The sequence below is a fragment of the Anas platyrhynchos genome, chromosome Z, assembly GCF_047663525.1.
Source record: "Anas platyrhynchos isolate ZD024472 breed Pekin duck chromosome Z, IASCAAS_PekinDuck_T2T, whole genome shotgun sequence".
Lineage (NCBI taxonomy): Eukaryota > Metazoa > Chordata > Aves > Anseriformes > Anatidae > Anas > Anas platyrhynchos.
In genome coordinates this window covers 9,556,727-9,580,885 of record NC_092621.1, presented here as the reverse complement: position 1 = coordinate 9,580,885, position 24,159 = coordinate 9,556,727, and the positions used below count along the sequence as shown (strand labels likewise).

General features: G+C 53.1%; 1 protein-coding gene across 2 annotated transcripts in view; it reads right to left on the bottom strand.

Annotated features, from left to right (window-relative positions):
* CNTFR (ciliary neurotrophic factor receptor) overlaps positions 1 to 7,613 on the bottom strand; it is a 173,561-nt gene extending 165,948 nt beyond the window's left edge. The window contains exon 1 of one of the 2 annotated variants that reach the window (XM_072031399.1): positions 7,411 to 7,613. In XM_072031399.1, coding sequence (XP_071887500.1) covers positions 7,411 to 7,611 — 201 coding nt within the window. In that variant the 5' untranslated portion in view covers positions 7,612 to 7,613. Of the gene's footprint in view, positions 1 to 7,123; positions 7,324 to 7,410 lie in introns of those variants that run through there. The other variant, XM_038170792.2, reaches the window with a different exon arrangement.
* Positions 7,614 to 24,159: the final 16,546 nt, after the last annotated feature.

Below are 24,159 nucleotides of genomic sequence, written 5' to 3'. Positions count from 1 at the left end.
TACAGCAGCAGCAAGGGCCAGCCCCTGCTCCAGAGCCCTCGCAGAAATCACGCACGCAGGAGACAGAAAAGCCTCCGCCGTTCCCGGAACCAGGTCAATAAAAGCACAGACAACTCCATCCAGAGACGGAGACTTTTTATGAATCACAAGAAAGAGCAGCTTCAGCTCCCTCAGCTGCAGACAGGTGGGCAGGCACGGCGAGGCGAGTGGGGGAACGTGTCTGTGCAACACGTGTGCGGGCGTGCAGCGAGAGGAAACAGTGCAGCAGGGCTGGGACAAACAGCGACCTCTCGCCCACCCCAGGCCGGGTTCCCAAATCGAACAGCCTCCAGCACGCCAGCAAAATGTGCTTCTTTCAGGTGGTTCCAAAATAAACCCATCCCCTCCCCAAATTAATAGGTATTCGTGGGTGCGCCTTTGCTATAGCGCTGTTGTTTCCAGAGCTACATGAGAAACCCGGAGGACTGGACAGAGCTTTTTTGATCAAATCTCAGAGCAACAGCGGCATTTTGTTCTCTTTTCTTTTTCTTTTTCTTTTTTTTTTTTTTTTTAATGCATTTATTTTTCAATCCGCCAGTTGAGAGGCCGAGGAAGTGATGCCCAAAGGAGGGTAAATCACACATCGGAGAAGCCTGGGACAAGCTGCCTGCCCTTTGCACCCCAGAGCCACGGTCTAACTGCAGGAGAGGATGTGTCCTCATTATCACCAGCCTTATTTTTAGTTCCTGGACAAAATGATCGTGGAGTGAAGCCTGGCTGCTGTATTCCAAGCAGACACACTTGATTTCAGGAGCTGACGATCACGCCAGCCCCAAGGACCACAGCAGGGTCCTGCGCGTTCCTGCGTCCAGCCTCCACGTTATTCTCACCCATGCTCCGGAGACTGGGAAAGCCACCAGAGACCACGAGATGTAGGACAAATACCAGGCTACAACTTTGTGAACAAAATGCATTCACTGGCTTAACACCCACATAATTAAAAGCAGGCGCATCCCTTGGTAATTACCAGCACGGGGATGTGCCTGGCTCTGTGTTTGCTTTAGGGGGCCGCTGGTGCTACCTACAAAAGCAAAGCTGGTTGCCAGTCCCTCTGCAGAGCGAGGCTGCTCACAGCATTGGGAAAACAAGGAGCTGAGCCTGCCTTGCCCCCAGGGTCTCCTTCTGCCCCCATCCAAGCAGGAGTACCAGTAGCTCCACCTGGCTCCTGCCAGCTCTGAGCACCGCGGCTGGAAATGGGCGACTCGTGCTGCTGGGGAGCGAACTGATGCAGCAAAGATGAAGTGACTCGAGGAATAAAAAGCAGGGAGCAGGAGCAGTCCCAGAGCTGCTCTGTCCCTCCTCTCAGAGGAGTGCCCAGCCCCTGGATAAGCCAGGTCTCAGTTGGTCCCGTGTCCCCTCCGTCCTCCCGCCAGCTGTTGTGGATACAACTAGCCCTCCTTCCCCATCCCATCTACTGCAGACCTCTCCAGCCTTCCTCGTCTGCCCTCCCCAAGCAGGGAGCAGCACAAACCCACCCCCCTGAGGGAGAGGGAGGGGAGATTTCCCCCATCGTGGTGCTGGGATTAATCTTTCCGTCTGCTGCAGCTTCCTTTCGCTCGGTGTCTCTACAGACATCGTTTGAAGCCAGCAAGTGCCCCAGAGGGCAATGCAAGTCACCTGAAGGGAAACAGCTTCCTCTGGTGCTGACATTCGGGCTGCCCCCGGGACAGGGGGCATCGATGACATCTTTAGGGTGTCACGGCTAATTAGAGCCCTGACTATACCCTCTAATTAGGTAACACCTTCAGACAAATCACCCTCTCCCCTACAAACCACATCACCGCCTTCGGATACCATCCCTAATCGACTTAAAAGCGCTCCGTCCCAGCCCTCCTTCCACTTCACAGGGCAGCCCAAAAATCAATAAAGCCCCGAGCTGGCTGCAGGAGGCCGAGCACAGCCGGGGATGCAGCACCAGCAAGGATGCACACCCGCCTCTGGCTGGGGCAGAAGGCAAGCAGCAGCACATCATCCTTTGCCCTCCCATCTCCAGTCCTCCCAGAACTACTGGGAGTAGCCAGCACAGCCTGCTCCGGGAGAACGGGTGTATTTAGGATGTGTCGGTGTCCTCCTTAAAATGCTGCCTGGGGGCTTGGGAAAGAAGCTGTGCTCAGGCTCCCCGTGTCTGGCAGCCAGAAGGCATTTGAGAACTGACCACTTAGAAATTACTGTGCCAGGCTGTTATCAAGCTTCAGCGTTTCAGTCCAGAAGCTTGACTTCTGTTTTCATTAAGTGATGAATAAACTGAAAGTGTCTGGATGTTTTCAGTTTCCCACCAGTGCAAAATTTTTAGCAGATAACCAAAAAAAAAAAAAAAAGAAAACAACCCCAAGCCCAAAAAAGAAAAAAAAGCCAAAACAAAACAAAATAGAAAAACAACCTGCAAACACGCTGAGCAGAAACTATCAAAATTCATAGAAGATAAATATTGAATCCTTCCAAGCCTGCTATGAGAACAATGTCTCTTTATTTGCTTTTTCACGAGGTTTGTTATAACAAGAGAGATACTACAGTATGCAGTGCTTCAATACACACACACGCATTCACAGCTGGAATAATAGACTTTAAGGACAAAAGGCAATATTACAGTTGGATTTATGCAGAAATGCATAAGCACGCCTTCATCAACACGTTCTTTGCACCCTTCCCAGCTACACACGTGGACACGGATATTTCGGATGTCCACACACGCACACACCACGTTCCGGATCGATCCGAACCACTCATTAAATCAACCTCTCTAAAGTTTCTGCTGCTTTGGGAAAACATGACCCCGAGGAGACATCACACGTGAACTTAACATCCAGCAGAAAATGAAACCATAACACGCTTCGTCTTGAAAGCGACCCCCCCCTCCCAGCCTAACTCAATCCCCGCTCTGGACAAAGCCTCTGGAGAGGAATTAAAACCATGCTAGGTGTTTCCTGGATTTCCCAAATTCCCCGGAGACTCTCTGGCTGTGTCCACCTCCTTCTCGCTTCGGAGATGTTTCCGGCTGAGCGCTCCCGTCGCGGAGAAATGCCGCGGGTCCTGCGGAGCTGCAGCCGGAGAGCCGCGTCCTGCCCGCGCCGTGGTGACACGATGGGGACTGAGGACCAGTGGCCCGGGTCAGCCCCTGTCCCCCGCTGGGGTTTAATTCGTGCCAAACGTGCAGGGGAATTGTGCAAAGGGGTTGAATGGGTCAAGAGCAGCTTTTGCATCTCCCCATTCCCAACAAAGGGATTCCAGCAGATCTCGTGCCCCCTAGTGTCATCCTGGCGAAGGGACCGGCACCGGACCGGGACCAGGACCAGACCAGGACCACCCGCTGCCACCCCTCCGTGCTCTGCCCCAGACTGCACCAGGGACTTTGCTCACGTTATGGCCAGCGGTGGCCAAACTCTGGTGTCCTGCTGGTCCCCAGATCACAGCTATGCACCGTTTCCTCCAGGCATCCTGCTCCAGGGAAGGGCAGCGCAGCCACGCTCGCTGGCCCCGCCGAGTCCCCCAGGGCTGTGACATCCCCGCAGGTGTCCCTGTGCCCAGCACGGTGCCACCTCCCTGACAGTCCCGCAGAACCCCAGCAAAAGCTTCCCCACCAGCAGATAGCCCGAGCGGTGTCCCTGGAGAGGGGCCAAGAGGAGGAGGCAGAGAGCATCTGCAGTGGCCACTGTCCAGAACACTACTCCTCCTAAAAATAGATGGTCCCTGGAAGGGCACGGCCCTCCCAGCGAACGGGGACGAGCAGAGTTAGGAGCTCAAGGTTTGGGATGATGAAACTTCAAAATGCACAGCAGACTTCTGCATCAAGTCCCGTTCTCGTGCCTGCGCCAGGCCAGCACCTGTGGCACTGAGCTCTGTGTGTCAGCACGAGAAGCGATGCGCAAAACCAGCCCAGGGCCAGCAGCCCTGTGTGCCAGCTCCTGGGAAAATCCCAAATTTGTTGTGATGCTGATAGGTGCGAGTGGGACTGAAGCACCCAGCTGACCCTGTACATGCAGCACCTAAATGAGAGGTGTGCGCTGGATGGGAGCGCAGGGAACGTGCATCGAGAATACACACGGGCCTCAGTTTCCCTGTTTGTCCTGCAGCCCCCATGCAGCTCTCCTTCCCTCATTTTGCTCCTCTTACCTTGTTGAACCATCAGCTGTTGTGGGGAGAGGCACAGCGGTCTCCTGACCCCCTCCCAAACAGCACTTGGAGCACCAGCCTCTTCCAGCGTGTGCTAGCAGCACACAAACCGAGCGCAGCAACCCACCACCAAAATTTGGAGGAATTCTCCCCAGGGCACTGACCTGGGTATGCTGCTTCCTTCTGCAACACCGAGCAGGGACTATAGCTTAGAATAATGGGGAAGTAACTCAGTTCAATGCTGACAAAGCATCACAAGCCCCAGCGGGGTGGGAGGGGAGGAGGTGTCCTTCCTCGCGCTGCCATGCCTGGTATACATCATGTTTAGGGCCAGGCATACGTCACCGACACAAAATGGACAAATTGGAGGGATTTCAGAAAAACGAGCGACAAAAATGATCAGGAGGCAGAAAGGATTGATTTACTAGGGGAGATTAAAAGAGCTGCGATCGGTCTAGCTGGGCTGAGCAAGTACTGACAGAGTGAGTTGGATGCTAATCTGCAAATGGGATGAAAACGATAGGAATAATTTAGCGTCTTCATTAGGAACAGGATGAAATCAAGGGGAACTCAGGGCTGAGTGTGTTGGTGAGGCATAACAATAAAGGAATAAAAATAAACAGCAACAACCCCAAACAAAACTCCTTTCCTATTTGCCCATGGTTTAGTTTCTAACAAAACACACAGTGTCTGCAAAACTCCCTCTGCCAAGGGCAGCATCCCTGGGAGCAACCCTGCCTCTCAGCCCAAGGTGTGCGCACACACGCGTGCACACTCACACACACGCACACATACGGACACACACAGCCCTTTCCCACCCCGATTCGCACCCAGGAGAGCAGCAGGGCCCCGTGAGGACGGCAGCATGGTGCTTGCTGAGGGAAGGGCCGTGCCGAGGGCGCCCAGCTCTGCGCGGGGCGAGGTGCTGAGGCGGCTCCTGCAGACTCGCGGCTGTGAGCCTGGCGGCGAGCGCTCCGATATTTACGCACCAACAGCACATTACTCAGCAACTCCCGCCTGTCAGGCGTAATGGCAGCGGCAGCAATAACAAATGACAGAGCCCAGTCAAGCTCCCCGGCCGTGCACCCAGCCCCGGCAGGAGCAGGATGCGTCCCTCCAGCTCCACAGGGGATTACCGAGGGTGGCCGGGAGCGCCGGCTTGCACCCACAGAGCTCCCACTGCCACTTTTGGAGAGACATCTCCAAAAGCTGAGGTTGACCACAGTTATTTGCACTGCTATGTGTATCACAAGCTCCGTGGCTCTGTGGGGACCAGGGGCTGCTTCCTTCCCCAGTTCAGGAGGTGCTGGGCACCTTCCACAGGAGGGCTCAGCGCCTCGGCAGGAGCGGCTCTGCTCAGGGTAAATCAGACCAAAGGCAACGCACGATCGTCAGCTCATGGCTTGGCCTGCTCTGACAATAGGCTCGGATGAAGTTATCCGAAAGGGCTGTTGCAAAGAAGCCTGGCAGGCACGGGGCTCTCAATTCCAAAGCACAGCCCATCTCTGGACTGTCTGCTCTCCCCGGCAAGCCCTGGTCCCAGCACCTATTCCCAGTGAGATGTCTAGCCAGGCACGAGCATCTCTGCACATCCCCAGCCATCACAGCAAAGCTCAACTCCTCACGGCGGGGCAGGGAGCAAGAACAGCTGCCAGAGCTAAATTTGCAAAATCCTAGCAGAAGTCAGTGAGGTCCGGAGCAAAAGGCAACCTGAGGAAAGGACCTCCGGGCTTATCCCACTAATAAAAACACAGAGAGACCTGAAAAAGCAACCGAAGTGCTCATCAGGCAATTCCCCTTCTGCAACCTGTGCTACAGACACGTGTATATGAGCACCGGGTGGGGAAGAAAGGGGAAGACTGTTTATCGGCTTTCTAAGAGGGAGAGGGAGAAATGCCAATCTTTATACCAAAAAGAAAGAAAGAAAAAAAAAAAGTTTAGTGGATTAAGAAACAATGGCTGGAGGAACATGGGGAAGCCGAAACACGCAAAGCAGGTCCTGTCCACGGTGAGGGCAGCCCGGAGTAGCTCACGCACCAGTTAAGAGTCCCGATCCGGATTTAGGATTGCTGAGGGGAAGTCACCAAGATGTGGGGATGTCAGGGAGTTTGTGCAGCACAGGGAACGGTGTGTGTTATGCAATTCTGGAAAGCAGCCCTCGTCGCGCTCGGGGTGAGCTGCCGAGCCCGGGGAGAGCAGATCCAGCGGCACGCCAGATGATATTCTTATAAAATCAACACCACCCCCCCAACCCCAAATAAATAAAACACCAAAAAATAATAATAATAATAATAAAAATAAAAGAACAAAACGTAAAAATCAGCGCTGCCACGGCAGAGGAGAGGGCAGGTTGAGCTTTTGGAGAAAGGAGGCAAAACTCTTTGCTCTCCCGCCCGGGAAATCCACAGGCTGCAGCTGACAAAGAGCCCCCCCGCAACCTCGGCTCCGGCACGGCTAATGCAATGCAGCAGGCGGCCGGGCTCATCCCCTCCCTGCCTGCAACCTGGTGCGGAGGCAGCGGCGGCTGCGCCGCGCTCCCGGCCGGGGGGACGCGGGGCCGGGGGGACGCGGTGGCGCTGAGGGGGGGTGGTGGCGAGGACACGGGGACACACGGACACGGGGACACCCCACGGACACCCGGAGCGGGAAGTGAACTTGCCCTAAATTCTTTCCCCGTGGGTTTCCCCCCCCCGCCCCTTGCCCCGCTGGCGGCGGAGGGGTCCACGGCGGGGCGCGGACACGCGTGGGAAGGTGCGTGGAGGGTTTGGGGGGGGGGAGAAGAGGAGGCGTGGAGAGGGGAAGGCAGCGATCCCGGCCGCCCCCATCGGCAGCAGAAAAGCAGCGGCGTTTCGGCGCAGGGCGGCTGGCACCGCGGACCCCCCGACCCAGCCTCTCCCTCCCCATCTCCCCCTACCCACCTCCCCCCTCCCTCTCCCCCCATACACAACCAACCCCGGGCGCCCCCCGTACTCACGGCTCCCTCCTCGCCGCCGCTCCCGGCTCTACCCCATGCAACCACCGGCTGCTTCTGCACCGGCTCGGGGGCTATAAGCTCTTTTAAACTCCACCACATAACCCATGTGACCGCAGAAGCCACTGGTAAGGAGCGCCGGGGAGCCAGCGATGAGCTCAGCCCGCACCCCCCGGCACAGCGCCGCGGCCGCGCTCCCGGCCCCGCCGCGCACGCCCGCCCCACGCCCGCACCCCCCCACCCACCCACCCTTTGATTTATTTATTTCCCCCCCACACACACACACACACCGCTTTTCTCCCTCCGTACCCACGCGTGGGCCTCTCCACCAGAGCCTTTGCGTGCGCCCCCGAGAGCCCCGCAGCCCCCTTTCCGCCCCCACGCCACGCCGCGCACACGCGTGGGTGCTGCCCCGCGGATGCTGAGCAGGGGGTGAGGGGGGTATTGCATGCCCCCCCTTGCACACGCACTCTGGTGGATGCACCGTGCATGCTTGCACACGCGGGAGCACCCCACACACCCTCCGTGCGCACCCCACGTGCACCTCTCCGAGACACAGACCCCACGCACCCACTCGCACACTGCCCACTCGTGGGTGGCATGGCACGCTGTGGCCACACACGCCCCCTTGCACGCCCTCTCCGAGCACCAAAGTGCCACCAAAATGAAAAACCTGGGCACACACACACACACAGATGGCACCCGTGGGTCCCTGTCCCACACCCTCCTGCACACCCATTGCAAATCGCCCCCCGGCTGCGGGTTCACCCCGCAGCTCCCCGGTGCACAGCTGTCCCGCAGGCTGCAGGGCGAGGAGGACAGAGGTGCCATGCACCAGGCTGCTCCAGCAGCCGTGGCACTGTGTGATTTGGGAGTGCCAGGATTAATTGCACGGGGGGGGGGGGGGGGAAGGACGGGAGCCAGGCGTGAGGTTTGGGTGTGCAAGAAGCTGGGACAGGCAGGCCTGGCCGGGCAGGTGCAGGCGTGTGCTGCTGGGGCACGCCAGCAACACGTGGGAGAAGGCAGAGCTGGCAGGCAGAGGGCTCCGCAGCGAGCTGAGTTATGGAAAATGACTCTTTCCAAGGAATTGCTAAAATTAAAGCAGCGGTGAGGCCAAAGGAGCAGGAGCCAAAGGGGAGGGTGAGCAAGGACAGCCCCGGGGCAAGGAAGGGCAGCGGGCAGGAGGTGAGAAGCAGGCACCTTTGCAGGGCTCCCACCTTCCCTCACACCTGACACCTCTGTGGGCAACTGCCAGCACCTGGGGGGGCTTGGGGCAGGCTGGTTGGCACCAAGGTGGCACCAGCTGCGGGTCCCATGGGACAGGGGATCGGGGGGAGCAGCCCTTCCCAGCCACATCCCCAGCTCGGCTGCTGCTGTGTGGATAGATGCTTTGGTTTCCCCACTCCTGCGAGAGACAGATGCCCACGCAGATGCAGCTCGCTCGCTGCCAGGGGCTCCGTGCCCACTGGGCACCGAGTGGAGATATTTCGGGAGCCCTGGGGAGCCCTACGGCAGCTGCAGCAGGGCTGGGGTGCTGCTGGCTGGACATCAGCCCTCGGGTCGGCAGCGAGGGCTGCTCCAGCTTCCAGATATCCAAACACTGCAGGCACAAATCCCCGTGACTCAGGAAGCAACGCACGCGAGAGAACTCTGCAGAGGGCTTGGGAGAAATACTCCCCTTGGCGTGTTCCCACCCTCCCTGGCATCCCAGGACTTCTCCTCAGCTGCACAAAACAACAGGAGCAACAAGAACAACAAAACTTTCTTCCTGGTCTTCCTGCTCAAGAAAAAAATAAAAGGAAAAGCTAATCTTTGGGCAAACCTAGAAAAGTCGCTCTGTTTTATTCCAACCAGGTGTAAGCTGAAGGATGCCACCTCTCCCCGCAGTCCTGGCCTCACCCAGGCACCGTGACACAGGCAGAGGAAGGGGGCTGGGTGGAAGCCAGGTTTCATCCATTTTTTCATTGATGCTACTAAAAGCCACTATTAATTGGATGGAAATAATGATGTTTTGTCTCAGACGAAGGTCCGCATTAAATTATCCATTTATTTTTAGTGTTTTTATCCATGAAGAATAATCAACATGTAGGGGCTCTGGGGGGATTTGTGGTAGATAATGCCAGGTCCTGCATGTATGAAAGGCAGGAGGAAAAGCTGAGAGAGGAGCGGGACTATTCAACAGGTTGCAGCAGAGCTAGAGAAAGACGCTCCTGCGCAGAGGCTGTGGACCAAGTCACAAAATGGAAGAAGGGAAAAAAAAAAATCTCAACCTTTTCCTCATCTCTTAAACCCCACTGTCAGCCAGGCTCAGGGCTGAAAAGAGGGAGGAAAGGCTCTGGGGGCAGCAGCATCTCTTGGATGCTGCTGGGAAATGTCTCGGGAGAAGAGGTGGCTTGATGGGGACAGGGTTGGAAAGCTGCTGCAGCACCAGCAGGTCCAGGAGGAGAGCTGGGCCCAGGGAAATGATTCAGCCTTAGCTTATGAGACAGCATCAGGCCATCACCACAGGCTGCTTCTCCCATCCATCTCCCACTGGGAGCTGCTTGGAGAAAGCAGGGGCTCATCACAAGCCTGTACACTGATGTTTAGCCAGGAGACAGTCACCAAAAACACCACCGTGCCCCATTTCAGGCCCCTCGCCTGCCTCCAGCAGTGCGGTACCCCGCGCAGGAGAGCGGCTGCTTCCCAGCTGCACAGTGAGGGTAGGATGGAGCCGAGTCCTGGTCGGATCCTGAACTTTCTGGGCCAGGCCTGGCCAGGTGTAAAGCAGCGCAGATCCCTCAGATACTTGGGACCAGAGTTCAGGGGATGGCACTCACCTGGTTGTACCCCAAAGCTGAGCGTATGTAAGGGGAAAACCCGGGCCGGTGCCTTTCCAAAACATTTATTTGATAATTCGTGGCAAACATCTGACTAAATTACTCACAGATTATTCAACCTTTGAGGGAGCTGATTGAGTGATTACTGGTGAATCATTTGTTCAAAGGAGAATGCCCAGATTCCTACTGTGAGCTACTGGCAGGCAACACAGGCGAGTTTCAGCACTCCAAAATCCCTGCTCCACCGAGTTCACATCGGCCCCTGGGTGCACGCTCCTTGCTCACGGCTTCCCAGAAACATCCCCCAGGCTGAGCCCTCACCGTCACCAGGACCAAGGTGAATGGGGACGTGGGGAACCATTCCTTGAATTCCTGCTGGACTCAAGGCGAACAACAACACAGCAGGCTGAGCTGGGAGCCTTGTCTCTCGCCTGTGCACAAAAGAGATTCTCCAGAGGGGGAAAACTCTGCAACAATGGGGTGAGGAAACGTACAGGGTAGGCAAAGAAAGCAGCTAACCTGCCATGCTGCTGGCCAAAAAAAAAAAAAAAAAAAAAAAAAAAAGTAAAAATGATCTTGCAAGGAAGCAGGAAAATACAGGAGCTACAGAACCTGCGAGCTCTTTACCAGCCCGATTTAATCATCTTCCCAGCAAATGCTCCCCATGAGGAACGGGAGGGGAAAGCAGATCATGAAAAGATTGCAGGCAAAGGAATTCTGCCGGTACTCCTGGACTGATTAAAATTCCTCAGGACTCATGGCAGGAGAGATTATTTTATGTAAAGCTTCACCTTGCCTTTATTACATTTGCCAAACTTCTTCCTGTGGAGACAGAAGGGAACAGAGGGAGGTGCGTGCGAAAGACAAAGCCGGAGATAATAAGTGCAGGGCTTGGTGGTAGCTTGCCAGCCTGCACCTCGTGTGCCTGGGCAGGCTGACTGATGCTGGTGAGCATCTGGATGCATGCAGGCAGCAAGGTGAGACCCAGGAGTGGCCATGGGGGGGGTCCCAAAGCTGGGCAGGGTGTGCCACGGCCACACGGGTGTGCAAAAGTTTGCACAGCAGAAAATCCAGTTCTTGGTGCACCATGCTCATGGGCATCCAGTGTCCTGAATATGAATTTGGGATGCCTTGGGTGTCGTGCTGCTGGAAGAACAAGACCCCACCGTTCAGCTTAAATTCCAAGTGCACCGAGGATGTCGCACTCAGTGCACGCTGTTACCAGGCTGCTCCTGCAAAACGGTGATTGGCACACGGCGAGACCCCTCGCTGCTACTGCCGGGTAAGATTTCGATGACAAAGTGCCTCCTGACACCTGTTATAAATAACGCCCGTCCCAGCACCCTCGGCACATGGCCCGCTGCTGTCAGCTCCTCGCTCGGGAGAGGCTCAGCGTGGGATGAAAGCCATATTTAACATACATTTTCACATATGTCCTTCTGAGCGAGGAGCAACAGGATAGGGGTCTGGAAAAGGTTTCCCCCCACCCTTTTTTTCCCTCCGTGCCCAAAGTGCAACCCCATGCTGTCTCAGGCAAGAACCAAAAAGTTACAGCCAACATTTTTGGCATTTCTGTTTCACGAATACCCTGAATTGCAGGACAGCTGTTGTAATGCTCCTGGAACTGGGGAATCAGCACCATAATCCTGTGCATTATTGTTTTGTTTTGTTATTTTCTTTTCTCCCACCTGGATCTCAGCACATCCTAGGGTAGATGCTGTCCTGCTGTTGGGGATGGGGGCCGTGGAGGTGTCCGGAGGGATGTGGCTGACACAAAACAAACACATCCAGTGTGCATCTTCAGGAGGAGACCCCCTCCACCAGGATTACACCCAAACCAGCGATGTCTCCTGTCTTTTCCACATGGCCCAGGTACCCTCATTGCTGTGCAAAAGGCACTGATGCCCTAACATTTGTAGCCCTTGCAAGGTTTGGGTACCTCTGCCACAAACCCTACCAGCCACCTGCCGTGAGAGCTGGCCCGAAGCCCTGCACCACGCCGGCACAGCTGGCTCAGACCCTCCATCTCCCTGCAGATTAACACCTCGAGACAGGCCAGCATCTGCCACAGCGTGGCTCCTTCCTCTGCTAACACGAGTCCTTCCAGCACGAGTCGTCGTCCTCACACAGAAAGCAGAAGCCGGAGATTAGAGCAGCTTGAGGTTTTTAGCATGAAAAGGTCGGGTTAAAAGGAAAAGAGTGAAAGAGCAGCTTTTTGAAGGTCTTTCAGTGAGGAATTCTTGCAATCCCCTGCCCCTATCATTTTTAAAAGATTTTTTTTTTGGGGGGGGGGGGGGGAATATTCATTTTATTTCTCTCTCTCTTTTTTTTTTTTTCTTTTTTTTTTTTCCTTTAGCTGAAGAGCACAATTCCCCCAGAAAACCACATTTGGGGAAAATATAATACTGCAGTTAAAAAAAATAATTCTGCGCAATATAAGGAAAAATCAAAGGTGACTCAGTTTCAGTCAGAAACACCTGGGAAACATCAATGCCGTGGGGGGAGAGCAGGCAGAGATAGGAGGGGGAGCTCCCCATCTCCCCAGCAGCCCCCACAAGGTCCCATTCACTGCATTTGGAGAGGAGAGCCGTGGTGTGAAAACTGCCACCCCAAATATGAAGCCTGGAAAGATGCCACCACCACCTCCTTCCCTGCATCCCCGGGCTCTCAGTAAGTATTTATCTTTCAGTGGTACATTTCTCATAGTGATTTTTTTGGTTTCTTCTCCGTAGGGTTTACCCTCAGGGCTCAGAAGCTCACCCAAATGAGTGAGACCGCTTTGGGTTAAGCCCCATCCTAACCCCGTATCTCCTTGGTGCCCCTGTATGAGGCATATTTATGCCACGAGGATGGCTGACTCCCTCCCATTATTCTTAGTGAAGGCAGTATGGGCACAGCAAGGCACCATATAGCACCCACAAAGGAGAAATATGTTGTCCTCTTTATAATCCTCCACCACCTTCCTCTTCCTCCATCTACTCTCCTTCCATTACCCCTCCCTTCCTTTGGCCTCACCACTGCCAGCGCCAAAATTGGACAGATGTTTGCTTTTCTCTCCCACAACCTGGCAAAAATCACACAAAATTAAGCACATCTCTTTGCTTGACCCATGTTGAAATGTTTCAGTTACCACCCTTAAACATTCCTTTTTTTTTTCCACTACAGATTTTTTTTTTTTTTTTGGCTCCTGCTTGGAACCAAGAAATGGATCATTTCTTTGCAAAAAGAAAAAATAAAAAATGCCAGAATAGGGCATTATGATCAATTGCACAAATTTTTATCATCTCCTCTGAGCAGGAAGGGCACCAACATGTTCAAAACTAAATTTTTGCAAACTTCCACTTAAAAAAAAAATATCCCCTCACCCCCAAAAAAGTCTCCAACAGCCTCAGCTTGGAGCCTTTTATCAGAGCCCAAACACATCTGTTTTCACAAGAGAATTAATGGGTTTCTTCTCACTGGGTGTGCTTGATAGTGCCTGTTTTGGGTAATCCTTGCTGCCTGGGACAATATACTGCTGCAGAGGCTGTCGAAACACTGGTCCTGGGAGCATTCAACTGTCTACCGAGGAGACCTAATGGTGCAAATATTCTCCCCAAACAGCAAAACTATCCCGACCAACAGTGTTCAGCTGTGACTTCCCGAAAGGTGTTGAAAAATCTGGCAGGGCGTGGAAAAGCCCATGAAATTTCCTTTATGAGAAATTGGGCCCGCATCACAGAAGGTGGCCGAAATTTCTCAGTTTCATCCAGGTGGAGATTGGAGCTCTCACGTGAAACAGGAAAATCTGCACATCCCCAGGTACCTCAGTGCGAAAGAGCAAGTTAGCAAAACTTCAGGGGCTGTAAATTTTCATTCCCTGATAACTGCTTTAGCAAAACTCCCCACCTAGAGTGGGAACCTCAGTATATTTGCTCAGCTTCTTTGTTTGAACAGGAAAAAAAAACGAGCTCCCAGGGAAATCTGGGGTCGTTTTGGGGCTGGAGGAGCCTGAAGCTGAAATATTGATGGTCTGTAGGGCTTGAGGCAGGGTGTGGGAGTGTGAACCCTGTGCTGGGAGAGTGGGATTTGTCCCTATGTGGACAGGGCTGGACTCTTTCCCTTCCCTCTTTGCTCGGATGCTGCTGGGGATGCTCCCCTCCGCCTCCTTAGCAGCCAGTTTTGCTCGGCGTGAAAGGCAAAGAACTCAGCAACGAGGATGCAGCCTCCACAGGTGGCAAGAGCAGGATATTCCCAGCAGGGTGTCAGGGGAAGGAGTGCACATACCGAGGAAAAGGGCTGCCTTTCCTCCCCGCCCGCCGCCGGGCTGCGCCGCGGGCTGGTTCTCCTTGCTCGCAGTGCCATCTCCCGGCAGGGGCTGCTCGGGGACCGCGGCCGATGCTCGGCCTCCGAGCGGCTGCGGGGACCCTTTTTGGGACGGCTGTGCTCGGCATGGGATGCTTCCCAGGGCTGGGCTGAGCACCGAGGGGCTGGGCTTGCACAGGAAATTAAAAAAATAATAATAATAAAAATATGATTTTTTTTTCATTGATCTAAGAGGTGTCCCTCTCTTCTCGCAGCCCCTCAACAAGACAAGCTTCCTCTGAAGTGTCAGATGATGAGGACTTTGCTAGAGCTGGTGTCTGGACAGATAGGGTGATGCTGGGCATTGCAGCATGCTGAAAACATAAGGGTCCAAAAGAGCCCAGCTGCAGGGTCAGTGCTCCCCCATGGATAAGGCAGGCAGAGGAGAGGCCGGGGCACGGAGAAGTGACCCCACTTCCTTGTGGGGCTGAAGCAGCCCAGATCTCAGTGTGATGAATTGATGTTCATCCCTGCCAGTGGTCCTAATTGGCTCTGGATCTGCCTGGATCATCAATTTCCCGTGTGTGTCTCCCAGGCTGGATCCTTCCTATCCTGGAGGTGGGATCCTGCCACCTCCAAGCCCCACTTTGGGATTTGGCCTCTCTCTGCCACTCCCAGCCCATGCTACAAACATGCAGCCGAGCACATTTGAGAAGGATTTGACACACGCTGCACCCCATTTTTAACACAAGCTTAATCAAGCAACACATCGAGCTGTCAGCCTGTGGGATGCCAGAGATTTTGGGGCCAGGACGAGTATGCTAGGGGAACCTTACCCAGAACTGGGTCCTCACCATCTCTGGGGCAAGTGTGGGGCATCCTCTTATTCAAAGTCTTGATAAATCAACTTAACACCCAGTTGTGGCCCACAGAAGAGCGTGGGAGACTCATCTTTCTCTTTCCTGGATGCTCAGACAGGTTGTTTTCCCAAGAGGTACAAAAGCCCTGTGCTCGATGCAGGAGTCCTCAGGCTGTCAGGAGGGAGCAGGTTTGCACCAAGCAAGAAGTTAGACCAGACGATCAGATGGTCCCCCTGGCCTCTAAGTTTATGTGGCGCTGCTTAAAGGGTTGGGAGCTCTGCTTCGCTCGGTTGGTTTAAGCAAAAAACCTTTGAATTTTGATTGCTTTCCCATTCAGCTAAATCCCAGCTCAATTTTGCCAGGACAAGTTTATCGTCTCCCTCCTGCCAGCCAGGCACTTCAATCTTTAACAGTGTCTTCTGCTGCCCATCGAGTTCAGGCTGCTTCAGCCCTTTCCAGGCAAAGCCAAGGGGACGGGGCCATCCCAGGGCAGGCAGCTCCACCTGCCAGCTTGCCCCAAACCCTGTCACAAATCCACCAGAAACAGGCGGAGGCTGGGAATTGAGGGGCTGGTTGGAATGATGCTCACAGCCATGGTCAATCCCTTGCATCCCCAGCATCCTTAAAGCTGAAGCAGGGAGGGGAAGGGCAGACAGGTAGAACAGTGCTGGCTGCTGAGAGAGGCAAGAAAAAGAAGTGGGAAAAGGAGCAGGATGAGATGGGAATGTGTTCATTGGTTCTTGTACCAGCAATGAACACAGCAACAAGAAAAGGCTTCAGACCTTTGCTCCAACCCCTAAAATCATTATACATAAGATTTGTTAAAACATGCTCCTGCTCCTGCAAAGGATGTGGTCAGCACAGTGCACACCAAAATCTTGACATTTGCTTAGAGATGATTGTGAATGAAGATCATTGAACAGTTTCCTCATGGAATAGAGCTTTCTCCTCTTGCAAAGCTGCTGAGAGCATCTGCCAGCCTTGGCTGCAGAGCAGAGGTGAGGAAGGTACCACAGATGGAAGGTGAGACACCCTGCACTGGGTGTCCACAGATCCCACCGCATCCACAAGGCAGTTTTCCATGCTGGGCGAAGCACAGAGTGAGCTGAGGATGTGGGAAGTGATGCATTAAAGCCCTAATTCTTGTTTATCCACCACCCAGACAGCATGGGTGGGAAGAACACAGACACCACAAGCATTAAAGGTCTGTCTGCTGGGAGAGCCTTTCTTTGCTCAAGCTCCTCTCAGCAAGAAGTGGCTCTCGATAAAACTTTCAGCGGCGCTGATGGCAGACTGAAGCAGAGCAGCAAACGCAGTCCCAGCAGGAGGCTGTTTAGGTTATTATTTTAATTAATTGCACATGTAGCTTAACTGAAAGAAAAATAGAGACGTGACACCCAATTATTCAAATCAGTTCCTGCCAGTCGCACACCACCGCTGCTACCACTGCCCCGACACAAAGCTCTGCCCTCCGCTTCCTGCAGAAAGGCTGGGGGTTTGCATCTCCGGGCTGCAAGACTTTTCCTGCTGTGCAAAATGGATGAGGAATTGCGAATCTGCCCCAGCGTGTTCCCACAGGGGAAGGCATTTACCAGGGTTGGTGAATTAACCTCTCCCATGGCAGCTTCCCCCCCAAAGTCTCTCGTTGTCCATGATATGGCACAGGCTGCTCCCGAAGAGCCTCCCAGGCACCAAGGGAGACAGCAGGAGATGCAGTCCCACAGCCAGAAGTGTTCCTGAAGGGGAGCTCCCCCAAAGCATAGTCCAGCTCCACAGAGATGCTAAACAGACTCCAGACACTCAGGATGAGTTCAGGAAGCTGGAGCAGAGTGCTTCAAGCTGGGAAAGCCAGAAGTTTTCTTCTGCAGTGACCAAAAACGTGAAAATTGGGCTGTTGGGCTTTTTGGGATTGGAGCTTTTGAACACAATTCCCCTCAGGAACAGGTGTCCCCAGAGGCCCCCAGTCCCTGCAGAGGACAGGTGAATGGGTAATTTACCTGATTTAATGTGATTTTAAAAAATCATGGCTGCTTACAAAACTCAAGCTAAAACTGCAGATGTCTCCTCCTTTGTGATCTGGTGTTCATTAGCATTCTGCTTCGTTAGCTTGGTGGGGCAGGGGCCAGGCTCTCCCCCCGTCACTGCAGGTATCAGATACTTCTTTTCTCCAAAGGTCTAGCTGATTAACAAGTCCAATTAAACTCCCAACTGCTCTTCCCAATTTGCATTTCCCTTTGATGTTTGCTCCTTGTATCTGAGACCTGAAAAAGACCTGGTGTACCCCAAAACTATTTTTTTTTCAACTACACTAGCTAGTCTGATAGAAGATGTCATATTTCCCTGAAATTCTGGCTTTGTCTGTGTGCTTAAATTGTCACAGCAACAAAGCCCCTGTCACCTTCTCCCTGTGTGTGCAGATAAATTTACTTGTCACGTTATTCCCAGTTATCCTCTGTCTGCTTTTGGTCCTCAGCCTGCAGCCACTGCGTCTCACCCCACGGCTTCTTTCAAAGCACTTCAGAGCAGATGCTGCCCATGGTCTGCTCTGTGCAGAGATGGAGGAACCAATCTTAACCATGCTGGTTTGGGATGCAGCTAATTAATGTTGTTCCCTTTCTCCCCTTCTCCTCCATCCCAATGATGCTGCAGCCACAGCAGAGCAGCAGCAATTTCCTACACCCTTACAGGGTGCAGCTTGAGGTCTGCACCTTGCTACCTGCTGGGTCCACCAGGAGGGGACAGGGACCTGAAGGGGAGGCATGCGTGGAGGTGACGGGGCTGTGTGCTACTACCCCAATAATGCCTCAGCAAAGCATCATTTCTCAGTGAACAGCTGCCTAGGTGAGGCTTTGGTCCCAGACACTTTGCCCCAGGTTCAGATCTGTGCTGCAGCCTGCGCCGTGTCCCTTCCCTGCGGACTGCCATCCTCCAAGCCCCACTGTGATGCAAGGAGATGCAGAGCATCTCGTGAGCCTGGGGCAGACTCAGGACAGTTATGGCCAATCTCACGAGAAGTCCTTTAAGAAGCTGCCATATCTGGGTTTTCCTTCTGACTCCAAACCCCATGGGAATAGACATGAATCTCCATGGATCTCCTTGATCCTGAGCCACTCCTGGGTGAGGTGGAGAGGAACCACTTTTAGGGATGCTCTGGCATCCATAGCTGCATGCAGACACACACCTTCATCTCCCGTCTCTACAGTGCAGGGAAAGGATGCAGGCATGGGCACAGGATGTGTCCCAGACTATACAGTGACACTCAGTGCCCCTGCAGATCCACTACATGCCATGTTCTTGTCCCCACATGGGATCCCACTGTGGTTTGGGCAGGGCACGCCAAGCTGCAGCTGGGTTATGTCGTGTTAATGAAGTCCTCGCAGGCAGATTCATCAATCTCGTGGCTAACAGCCCAAGAAAGCCCAGCTCCCATCTTGAAGGAGGCAGGAATGTTTTAGCTTTTTTTTTTTTTTTTTTTTTTAATGACAAAATCCAGAAGGACTTGGGGAGCCAAGAACCCTGGATAAATGGTGCTGAGCTGGTGCCTCACACCCCAAACTCCAGAGGCAGAGCAAGGGCTGACTGGCCAGGCCCCAGCTTGCTGAGCACCCATCAGGCATGCAAGGAGCTGGATCAGTTCCCACCAAGGCCACCAGCCTTTGCAGCCACACCAGCAACTGCCAGTCCAGACCCATCAGCCTTCCTCATCACCTTCATCCTCCTCAGCATCCAGGCATGCTTTGGTACATGAGCCGCAGCAACACTTCGCCTTGGGAGGGCTTAGAAAAAGCTGCCTTGCATCATTCCTCAAATAGAGAACAGCACGAAAAAAAATAAATAAATAAAAATAAAAAATGTGGTTCTATTACAGAACTTGTTACACACTTATTCCAGGAAAAAAAGAAAAAAAAAAAAAAAAAAGTTCTGGGTCAGGCCAATTTTCTTCTGCCTTCTCCAGAAAGAGGGTGACAGGTACCGAGATGAACCCAGAGCCCAGCAGACCAGGCAAAGCCCAGATCCTGCCTCTGCCATTGGGAATCTGAGCCCCCTCCTTCAAGATGAGGTGGCCCTGATGGAAATTCAGCCCCGAGGAAGGGCAGGCTTGGCGTGGGATGGTGCCTGCGGACAGCTCGGATTTATTTGCGACAGGGGAGTTTTCCAAAACAAAGGGAAAAGAGGCTGTTTCAGTAGAACCCGAACCTTTTGCCAGAAAGGTATCGTTTTGGTGACACACTTAGAGGAAAACACTTGGTTCAAAGTTTAGATTTATACTGTATATGCTATTGAAATTCGCTCACAATATGTTATGTAATATATATCACAGACCCAATTTGCATGCTGAATTTTAATATAACAAAAATGTTGAGAAAGTGTCACTTCAATTTTCCAGAACAGCCCTGAGGAATGTTTGCTTGACCAGAAATTTACATTTTTCATTCCTATTTGGAACAACAACAACAAGGAGGTCGATATTTCCCACGAAACAGGACTCTGGGACTCTGACCCGCTCTCCTGGACAGCTTGCTGAGAGCAGCTTTAAAGGCAGAGCAGGCGAAATGCTTTCACTGCTTTCTGCTCCCCGTCCTGTCCCGCGCCGCAGCAGCCATCGCCTTCAAAAGAAAGAGCTCCTCGAAGTTGCAGGAAGAGCAAAAACCCTGAAACCGCCCCGCCGTGCCCCGAAACCATTCCTCTTCAGAGAGCACTCCCTCTGGGCAAATGAACTTCAAATAATTCCTCTCTCTCCCCCCCTCCAAAGGAGCCCTAATGACACCTTGTCCGTGAACTTAATGTGTTTTAAACTATCTCCATGCCTGGCCACATACTTGGAATGTCCCCTAAGGACTGCTAAAAAGTCACAAGCAGGAAAAAAGGCAAAAGCTTCAGCCGGGGTCCCTGGGCTCCCACCCCCGCGGAGGGGAGGGCTCGCCGGCACCGTGCTGCCTCCTGCGCTCCTGGGCAAGGATCTTGGTAGGCACAGCAGCTCCAGGACACCAGGACACCAGGCAGGGTTTGAACTTTTCACCATTTCCCCCTGCTTCTCCCCCTCCTTCCACGTCTTGAAGGGGATTTTTTCTTTTTTTTTTTCTTTTCGTTTTGCAAAAGCCCTTCAGGAAATGATTTAGGAGCGGAGAGCATGGTCAGCTAATGGGCTGCAGCTGAGGCGACGCGGGGCTCTGCTCGTGTCCCCGAAAGGGCTGCCTGCTCTCACACGCCTGCAGCCACGGGGGCTCTCCTCGTGCCCATGCACACAGGGCACAACCTGGCTCCTCTGGCCAGGCGGAGCTCAAAAACCTCCAGAAAATAACCAAATCCCCCAAATCTACAGAGCAGCAGCTCCCCTCCACGTGAGCTGTTGGGAAACAGGCACTGGGCATTTCATGCCCTTCCCCTCCTGCATTTTCTGTGTCCTTGTGCACATCACCTTGCTCCAGGAGACCCACCAGTAATAAACCAGCAATGTCTGCCTGACAGGCACCAAGGTGCCTGCATCCACCAGCTCTGGGCAGAGCTCTGGGTTGATCTCCGGGAGACTGTGTGTGGGAAGGTTGATGGCTTCCCTTTCGTGGGCTGCTCAGAAAAGCAAGCCAGACTTCAGGCATTAGCAGTACAACAGCAAAGTGCTGTTTGTCGGGGAGGCTCAAGGAGTTTTGGAGTTGCAGACTGCCCACCGCTCTCACCCCACCTCGCCATCACCTGTACCTTGAGTTATCACCTTCATTTTCCTGCTGATTTAGGGAGGCAAAAAGCATCCTGCAGCAGGGCAGAGACAGCACAGCATCCCAGAGTCCTGGTGGCTCCGCACCACGGGGCTGATGGCACAGCAGCCAGCCAGGGACATGGGGATCCTCGCTCCACACGTTGCTCACTAACTGGTCATCTGGGATCTCTTGCTCTGCTTATCCTTCCAGAGGAATAACTGTTGGGAAAAAGCTCCCAAGACAGCCCAACCTCTGCCTGTTTATTACAAAGGCAGGTGATGGGAAGGATGCAGGGAGAGGGCACATTGCCATGGGAAGGTTGGCACTCCTGGCACACCTGGTAGGTCCCCCTCCACCATGCTTCAGCAGTTGAAGGCATCTGTTGCAGGGAAGGGAACATTCCTCCTGGGTCTCTCCAGTGGTGCTTGGAACCCAACAAATGTGTGGATGCTTCAAAGTGAGTGACTTGTTGTGCCTCGCAGGCTGCTGCTGGAAATGGTTTCTTTTGAGACTTCATAACAAAAAGCCCATGGGTCAAGGGAAGTCTGTGTAGTGCTTGGTCCACGGAGTAAACCCCACCATGTCCCACCTGCATCTCCTTAGCCTGAGGTCAGCTTGCTGGAAAATATGCCCTCGGGCTCGGCAGCAGCCATGGAAATGTGTCCCCAGCCCCAGCCAGGCTGTGTGTTGGCTCAGTGACCATGCTATGGAGGATGTGGGGGGAAATGTGGCTGAAAAGAAGCAACAAGCCTGCTCTCCCAGGCCCATATCACCTCCATATATAAAGCACCTGGAAGCGAGCTGCCCATAGGATAACTGAGCGCAAACAATGCAGGGAGCAGCACCCTGCAGTGCTTGCAGCATCTCAGAGCTGCCCAGACCTCCCTCCAGCCCCATCTCCTTCAACTTCCTACGCTGACTGCAGACCCAGCTCTCCAGACAAAGATTTCTGCTTTATTCACCATCTTTCAGGTTCCCAATTAAAAACTGCAAAATTCTTGAGATTAAAAAAAGCAACCACGCAAGCCCCAGGGTAATTTTACCATCCGCTTAAAAAAAAAAAAAAAAAAAATCTTGAAAATATTCATGAGAAAAAATGAAAACAATTCTTCCGCCCTTTAGAAAAGCCTTACAATTTCCCAGCCAGCCCAACCCAGATGCTGCAGGAATTGAATCGATATGCAGAGCAGGGCTGGGGCTGACCCTGGGGCAGGTGAACCTCCAGCCCCAAAACATTGTGCTGGCCACAATGCGGCTTCCGCCAGCATGTTGTAGGGCAGCAGGCAGGGGAAAAGGACACATATGTCCTCCTCCCGTGGTCTTTTCCACCAAATTAAATTCACATTGCATCACACTGGCTTGTCGTGGGCATGTATTTGTTTCTTTGCTTCCAACACTCCAGCAGGGAACACTTCGTAAAGTTGTCCAGTTTGCTTCCCCGTGCCTCCACCCAACCCTGTGCTAATTAACAAAACATTCCTGTTAATGCATGTGACACCAGCAGCATCAGGGAGCAGTGACAGCCCCAGGGCCACGTCTTGTCCCGATTCCTCCATCCCTCCTTTTTGGAGGATGAAGCCAGGTCTGGATGCAGAAGGATGAGCCAGCCACCCCATTCCCTCTGCACACTCAGCTCCTCAGACAGGCACTCAGAGAGCTTCTTCTTGGGCTGCAGGAGAGCCATGGGAGAAAAAAAAATAAAATTTAAAAAAAAAAAAGTTTTTTTTTTAATTTTAAAATTATGCTTTTAACTTTTTTTTTTCAAACTAAAAATATCCTCTGGTTTTAAAGTTTCCAAGCACAATGCCCTGAAGAAGCAAGAATGACAGATGCTGCCGACTACAGATGTTTTGCTTTCCTTTTCTTTATTTTTTTTTTTTATTTTAATTAGTAATATTTTCCACACCAAAACTCACAGATGGCTATTTGTGTCCCTGCCACTGGGTCAGGCCAGGACCAGAACGACCTGCTGGGGACATTGCCCAAGCGGTGGTTATATTTAGGCAAGACTTTGTCTCTGCCTTGTTAACCTGTTGGTTGCCGTTGGCTCGCTGGGCACACCCGAAGTGCCCTGGTGCTCAGCTCTGAAGCCTCCTGTTCCTTTCCTCTAGGGACATTTTGGGCAAACAGCTCTGCACAACACCTTGGGAAGCTGAGCTGGCTCCTTTATATGGCTCTGCCCATGGCCATACCTTGCTCCCGTACACATCCATCCACACTAAGAGTTTTTTGGGGATATCACAATTCCAAGCCACCCCTTTGCATTTCACCCTTCAGGTGTCCCGTGCAGAGTTGGTCTACACAGCGTCACAGTGTAAAATGGGGCAGTAAGGGTGCAGAATCAGGCTCAGGACACCATGTGGTGAGATGCTACCACAAAATGAACTTTTTCCCAAGAGCAACATCAGCTGATTTCAACCCCAGTCCTTCCTTCAAGAAGGTTTGTGTTACCAGCCTGGAAAGGTGATGAGCTTATAGAGAGCACCACTGCCCATATGACACCTGGCAGGAGGAGAGGGCAGGCTCTGCACCATGTACTTCTGTATTTTATATGGCAGGTGTTAGCCGAGAGTCCTTCTCACTGCCCCACCAGCCTGCTGGAAGAGTATTAAAAAGTTTCCGCAGGTTTTCAAAGCACTTTGCTCTGATCAAAGCTTTTGCTGCACAGGAACAAACTCCTGGAGCTACAGATACCTCTTCTGCAGTTCACCAAACTCCAGACATCAGCTTGGTGAACTGTGGTAGTGAAAACAGCAAAGTGAGAAGCAGGGATTGTTAAGAAGGATCAGAGAAGAAATCAGCTGATGTCATTATAGGAATGGACTGAGCCATGTATATCTCTCTGCCTGGGGCATGGAGTGTGGTCTGCTCCTATTCCTTTGGCAAGGTGAAGGTGGAAAAGGTTTGGAGGCCACTGGCAGGGTTGAGCAGAGGGCTGGTAATCAGCTGGGAGGCAGCTAATGAGGCTGGGACTGTTCCACAGCAGAAGGGCTGGCTGCAGGGGGACGCAGCGTGGCAATACCTTGGGATGGGTGGCACATCTGAGCACAGCACCCTGTCTGTGCTTCTTGTGGGGCTGTGGCAGATCCCTGTGGGAAAACAAACCCAGATTCCCCAGGACAGGTCATTTCTGCTCTGGCAGCCTGTGTGTGCCTGGGGACTTGCCTTGCACTCCTGCATCTTCAATGGAAATGTCACGCTCCTCAGAGGGAGGGTGGTCAGAAGAGAAGAGATGCTCACAAAAGGCTGGGAAGGGAAAGAATGAAAGGTGTTGCTGATGGAAATGCTGAATGCCACAGTCTGTCAGAGCCCAGAGGTCTTGCAGCTCAGGAATGATGCACGCTTAATGAATGCTAACGAATCAGCCCTAATTAGAGAAC